At 33.2% G+C, this 7099-nt stretch overlaps 1 protein-coding gene across 2 annotated transcripts; it reads right to left on the bottom strand.

Moving 5' to 3' along the window:
- Positions 1–830: 830 nt before the first annotated feature.
- Positions 831–4189, bottom strand: LOC106474529 (protein AF-9-like). 2 transcript variants are annotated; one of them, XM_022402848.1, is made up of 3 exons: positions 4052–4189; positions 2103–2280; positions 831–1093 (listed from the first exon to the last, which is right to left on the bottom strand). In XM_022402848.1, the coding sequence occupies exons 2-3, from the start codon at positions 2239–2241 to the stop codon at positions 849–851; spliced, it is 384 nt and encodes a 127-aa protein (XP_022258556.1). In that variant the 5' UTR covers positions 2242–2280; positions 4052–4189; the 3' UTR covers positions 831–848. The 2 variants fall into 2 exon arrangements, with proteins under 2 accessions (XP_022258556.1, XP_022258555.1); XM_022402847.1 differs by lacking the exon at positions 4052–4189 and adding an exon at positions 3378–3674.
- Positions 4190–7099: the final 2910 nt, after the last annotated feature.

Here is a 7099-nt window from a genome sequence, read left to right as displayed (position 1 = left end):
CATATAAAGAAAGGCTTACAGATGTGGATTTGTTTCACAGGAGTGTAAAACTAGATGTGAGTTGAATCATGTGGTTAGAATTGTTAGGGGTTTCTGTACATATAAAGAAAGGCTTACAGATGTGGATTTGTTTCACAGGAGTGTAAAACTAGATGTGAGTTGAATCATGTGGTTAGAATTGTTAGGGGTTTCTGTACATATAAAGAAAGGCTTACAGATGTGGATTTGTTTCACAGGAGTGTAAAACTAGATGTGTGTTGAATCATGTGGTTAGAATTGTTAGGGGTTTCTGTACATATAAAGAAAGGCTTACAGATGTGGATTTGTTTCACAGTAGTGTAAAAACTAGATGTGTGTTAAATCATGTGGTTAGAATTGTTAGGGGTTTCTGTACATATAAAGAAAGGCTTACAGATGTGGATTTGTTTCACAGGAGTGTAAAACTAGATGTGAGTTGAATCATGTGGTTAGAATTGTTAGGGGTTTCTGTACATATAAAGAAAGGCTTACAGATGTGGACTTGTTTCACAGGAGTGTAAAAGCTAGATGTGTGTTGAATCATGTGGTTAGAATTGTTAGGGGTTTCGGTACATATAAAGAAAGGCTTACAGATGTGGATTTGTTTCACAGGAGTGTAAAAACTAGATGTGTGTTGTTGATTCACGTGGTTACAATTGTTAGGAGTTTCTGTACATGTAAAGAAAGGCTTACAGATGTGGATTTGTTTCACAGGAGTGGAAAAACTAGATATGAGTTGATTCACGTGGTTTCAACCTTGTTTATAAATGTTATTTAATTAACCTAAGTACCATGTGAAACCACTGACCACTCTCAACCTTGTTTATCATCTAAAACGTATGGAAGCTTCTTACTCCTCCAGCTTTCAACAGCTTCTTCCTAAACTCCTCTGTGGGATTCTGGAAAGTGAGCTTCTCTCCTCTTGTATTGGCAACAGGTCCTTCCAACCTTAAGTACAAATCATACTCAAATTCAACTTTCTTTGGTTCCTCTTTGTTCCTGAAGTGAACATCAATGAGCATGTTAAACCCAGCATATCCAGATTCTGAAACTTGGTAAGGTGGTTCCTTGATAACTGAAAAAAGTTACAGGAACGTCATGTAGACCTATAAGAAATCATCGCAAAACATCAACAATTTTACTCTTTGCATAACGTGAAGGAGAATTAAGGACAGTGAGAAAACTGCATTCAGAACATGTAGTTCGATGGAGAATTACATATTCGTATGCAAGTTGGCGTAATGACCGAATATTTCAGATATGTTATTCTAATTTTACAAATGAAATAACAGAGATATGTTAAAGATTTCTTTAAGGAATGTACATCATACAAAGTAAAGTTGTGTTGTTTTTTATGAAAAGTAAAAAATAAATATTTCTTCACAAAAGGTTGTAAATTAAAATTTAAAATAGTGAATATCACAAAGTAAATTCAATATATTATAATTATTAACAAAAACTAAGATAAAAAGAAGGAAACAAAACATGTAAAAAAAAATGCTAAACCTATCTTTGTGACAAATATTTTATTTATAAACTTGATTTCTTTTGATATTAAGTAAGTCAAACATACAATTTTTGACAGGAATACTTATCATGTCAAAGACTGGCTAATTAAGTTAAGAAAAGGACATACAAACAAAACTGTGAACAAATAAATCTAAAATAAAAACATATGGAAATTTTAATTCTTTCTCTCATATATTCTCTTTAGTTTTTAATAAGATGCAGAGAAATAAGCATCACGAAGGCTATAAAAAAGGGCGTCTTCCTTAGAAGAATACACATACTTCACTGCATCACACAGATCCCCATATCAGTTCTACTACACCTTAGTTTGTACTACAAGACTACACATACTTCACTGTATCACACAGATTTCCCATCTCAGTTCTACTACACCTTAGTTTGTACTACAAGACTACATATCACTGATTGAAACAAATATTGTAGAGGACACCTATAACACAAGTAATAACACTGACTGAAACAGATATCGTAGAGGACACTTATAACACAAGTAATAACACTGATTCAAACAGGTATCATAACACCATCGGTGCATAGAGGTTAAGTAGGATTACCTCGTTTGTGTTTTGGAAAGCTCTCGTGTAGATGAAAAACTACCTTTTCTACAAAATGCTGGATACTAAATCCTTCAGGTCCACGTACAAACACTGTCCAATCATGAGTAAATCCTTCAACTGTAGGCTTACTTCTCATTGTGGCTCGATGACCAAGTTCAAGTTTAACTTCCACACACTGAAAACATGTAAGTGAACAATCATATCGTTTTAAGAAAATTATCAAGTACTCATTAAACTACGGAATGATAAAAATGATAGGAATTTTTGAATTAATAGCAGGAAGGATGTTGTGATGCTTTATAAAAATCTGGGCACACTATACAGAGTGCAAGAAAGGTTACTAGGATGAAACTGGTTTAACAAGTTCAAGCTATGAAAGGATACTTAAAGATTTAGAGCATAGAAGGAGTAGATAGGTGGCTGTGGTTTTAAAAACTGTTGGGGGTTTCGTCATACTCTCCATGCATGATCCGAAAGATGGAATGAAAAGGTACATTAAACTTAGTTTGATTGATTAAGTGATGTGGGTTTGTTGTTTAGGGTTCTTTGACATATTTGCTGGATAATTATTGGATGTCAACAACTATATTTAACATGGAGTTCAGATGCTTATTTTATGGGTTAAGGAAAAATATTACAGGTTCAACAGCATTCTGTTACTTTTTTCTTCTTATGATCTTATAATTATTTGCAAAGTACTTATTTCTTGGTGTTTTGGGACAGACTTTTCTCTGGATGACCCATAATAATGAATAGTGTAAATGGGATAGTTGTACTCACTGACGAGAGGAAGCATTCGAGACATTTTTCCCTTAAAACTAAAGGTGCGTGTGTGTGTATACTGAGCATAAGAAGCATTTAATAAAATCATAAATGAATTTCAAACTTCTGTAAATTAAATAGCTCAACATTTAATTAAATGTGGATCTTAAGTTAAATATTAATAGTCTACACTACAACTGAACCTATTCACAGCAAAAGCTTATAAACCATTAAGAATATTGAAGAGAAAAACTTTATTTTTCACTTTTAACTTAATGAGATCTAAATTCTCATATTGTCAATAAAACTTAAATTAAAAGCAATAGAAGAACATGCAAAAAGAGCAAAACTGAGAGGAAAAAATTACAATATTGATGTTTCAACAACTCACAGTTAGTGCAATTCTTGAATTTAATAATAATTGATTCTAAATTGTACTGTCAAGTTTAAATGGTCTCAGTTTACGAAAATGTATTGATTTATGATATTAATTCATGAAAAATAAATTACCTGCATTTTCTGCTGGTTTTGGTAACACCAACTGTGTTGACAGTGGCCTATAGCTTAAAGATTTTCATCAGCTTTACACAACTTCCTATTTTAGGGTTACACTTAAAACCAAATTATTAATTTTATCTCTTCAGGTAAACTAACAAAGTTCTGTATGACAGAGAAAACAAAAAGGTCTGTATTAGGCCTATAGCTAACACTAGTATTAGTAGTAATACTAATAGTATAATTACATAAAATTAGCGTACTACTAGTACCAGTGGTGGTGTTAGTGTTAGTAAGATAATAACAACTAACGAGAACAATGAATCGTACTACCCTAGCAATAAACCAAAATTTTAAAAGTATTATTGTGCGTATTTTTCTTTTTATGAACTCTCATAAAAAAAAAGAATGATATTTCATGCCATTGCTACATATACAAGCAACTTTCAAATACGGTTTGTTTTGGATGTTCAAATTTATTGCTTTTTTTCTCCCCCATTACTCTCGGTAGCATGGTATTGGTAGTGAAACTATAGTATAGGTGGATTAAATTTATTTCTCATACTGACAACGGTGGTAGGGATATCTGATGTGATTTATTCCACAGTTATGAGTTGTTAACCTTCGTGGCTCTCGAAAAGTCAGTCATGGTCACTATCACCGGAGTTTTATTGGTTACTAACACTAACCTTGTTTATTGGGGTCACTTAGAGACAAGATGGCTTCATGCACGTTATGTTCCACTTGCAGAAACTTTACAATGTAAGAATTTTAATAATTCAATACATGAAAAACAGAAAATAAGAAGACGAAAATAGTCAATTGAACAGTTTTTGTTGTTGTTTTGCAGTGAAAACTTGTACCACCTGGGCAAAAAATTAAATAATAATAGTAATAGTAGTGGAGAAAATGAACGGTAGTAGCCTTGACTCCAATCTGCAGGTGTAGACATCAAAGATATTAGGCTATACCATATAGAACTACGATTAGTATGGGCTATACTAATGTATCACTTGAGGCACGTGTCTACAGCCATAGCTAATTCTTTCTGGCCTCTGAACTTCTGATTGTGGCATGTATATATTTATGTATATGTGTGTATGTCCGGAAATTTCTCCCGTGTCGGAGATGATCTGCATGAGATTGATTTGTTTTGTTTTGAATTTCGCGCAAAGCTACACGAGAGCTATCCGCGCTAGCAGTCACTAATTTAGCAGTGTAAGACTAGAGAGAAGGCAGCTAGTCATCACCACCCACCGTCAACTCTTGGGCTACTTTTTTTACCAGTGAATAGTAGGATTGACTGTCACATTATAACGTCCCCACGGCGAGCGTATTTGGTGGGACGGGGATAAGAACCCGCGACTCTCAGATTGCGTGTCAAGCTCCCTCACCGAGACTGGTTCTCTATCTTGACACGTTATATAATTATTAATAGGAACTTCTAAGTATAGGTAAAAAAATGTATAATTATTTGTCAACCATGCCACATCCGCTATATGCAGCCAACGAGGACACGACAGCAAACATGAACTACATGTTACACGGCTGTATACAGTAAGGGTTTTCTACTACTGGTCACCAAAATTATGACGTCTAATTGTTTGGTCGTGACATTATATCTAATAAATAAAACAAAATCACGATGGATAATTTTGACTAACTGTACCAAAGATACCATGTCGTCTTAAGTTGGCATGTTGAATCTTCTCTGAAGACTTTAAAAATTGCGTGTTCCGTGAAAACTACATTTGTAACACCAAAATGCTTGTTAAGTTAGTTGACTGGAAGATCGTGGTACGTTATCATCTTCTTTCGTGAGTTCTAACATGGGTATACAACGAGTTGAATTAACAAGTCTTGTACGTCTGTGGTGGGGTTCTAAGTTTTCAACATTCAGTGCCGTGTTAACTTTCGCATATAAAAGTTTTTATAGAACGATGTTTAACATTCGCTTTATTTTATCTATCCATCAGACAGTGCTTATGTTTCACGTACCATCCAACAAGTTAAAACAAGAGTAGTTTCATACGATGAAGTACTTCGTCTCCAAACTTTTAAAATTTTGAATGTATATACGTAACTAGTTATATAAAACTTATTTTTGCATAATATTCTAGCAACAGGTAACAATTTTGTACAAAATAACACAGTAGTTATTTCTTTGTTAATAAGGAAACATATTTTCAAATAATGGCTAAATACACTACAAATAGCAAGATTTACTGAAGATATTAAATTAATTCAATCATAACGTGTCAATAACACAGGAAACACACCGCTTCTTAAATTAATTCAAGCATAACGTGTCAATAACACAGGAAACATACCGCTTTTTAAATTAATTCAAGCATAACGTGTCAATAACACAGGAAACACACCGCTTTTTAAATTAATTCAAGCATAACGTGTCAATAACACAGGAAACATACCGCTTTTTAAATTAATTCAAGCACAGGAAACACATCTCTTCTTAAATTAATTCAAACACAACGGGTCAATAGCACAGAAAACACACCGCTTTTTAAATTAATTCAAGCATAACGTGTCAATAGCACAGGAAAGATACCGCTTCTTAAATTAATTCAAGTATAACGTGTCAATAGCACAGGAAACATACCGCTTCTTAAATTAATTCAAGTATAACGTGTCAATAGCACAGGAAACACACGCTTCTTAAATTAATTCAAGCATAACGTGTCAATAGCACAGGAAACACACCACTTCTTAAATTAAAAAACAAATTCTGTTACTCTTTGAACCACTATTTAAACAAACTAATCTATTTAAGTATTTGTTCCTGTATGACCAAACTGGTAGTTAAATGCTTCTAAAATAAAAAGGCCTGTTTGTGAATTGACAGTGCCACATACAGAGTTAATCCAGAAATAGTTAGCTCAAGATGGACACCAGTTTGAACACTTATATTTACATCAGTGAATGTTTCCATGGTGAATTATGAAACAAATATATTGGCCAGAAGTTTAGGGGTCATTTAGGCTTTGAAAAGATCCGGGGTTGTACATTTTAGACTTTCAGCATTAGATTTTAAATTGACTTTGTAGTAAAAAAAAATCACGTCACCAGATGGACTAAGACGATAATTACTTAAATGTTAATATTCAATCCTTTAACGTGTAAGCCCACTTACACATGAGAAAAACATCATTGCATTAACCAATGACCCTTTCCTTGTACAGAATGAAAATGGTTGGAAGTTTAGAACATTAACTTTAAATCATGCCTGGTAAAGGTAATTTTGAAGGATTTCTGTCCACATATATAGAACTTTAACCCATGTATGTATAATAATCACCACCTACAGTGCTTATGGCAAATTTTCAGCTTAATTATTTAATTTAGTGAAATATATCTTTTTTCTGTTTGTCTGTTTTGTTTTGCAAGATGATGTATGGTTAAAGAGAACCAATAGTCTATCTACAGTTTTCTTTACTTAGAGAACCAATAGTCTATCTACAGTTTTCTTTACTTAGAGAACCAACTGTCTATCTAAAGTTTTCTTTACTTAGAGAACCAAGTCTATCTACAGTTTTCTTTACTTAGAGAACCAATAGTCTATCTACAGTTTTCTTTACTTAGAGAACCAACTGTCTATCTACAGTTTTCTTTACTTAAAGAACCAATAGTCTATCTACAGTTTTCTTTACTTAGAGAACCAACTGTCTATCTACGGTTTTCTTTACATAGAGAACCAATAGTCTATCTACAGTTTTCTT

Source organism: Limulus polyphemus, unplaced genomic scaffold (genome assembly GCF_000517525.1).
Source record: "Limulus polyphemus unplaced genomic scaffold, Limulus_polyphemus-2.1.2 Scaffold7327, whole genome shotgun sequence".
In the NCBI taxonomy this organism is placed as follows: Eukaryota; Metazoa; Arthropoda; class Merostomata; order Xiphosura; family Limulidae; genus Limulus; species Limulus polyphemus.
Note: the sequence above shows the minus strand (reverse complement) of the source record. Positions and strands in the feature narration are given on the sequence as shown.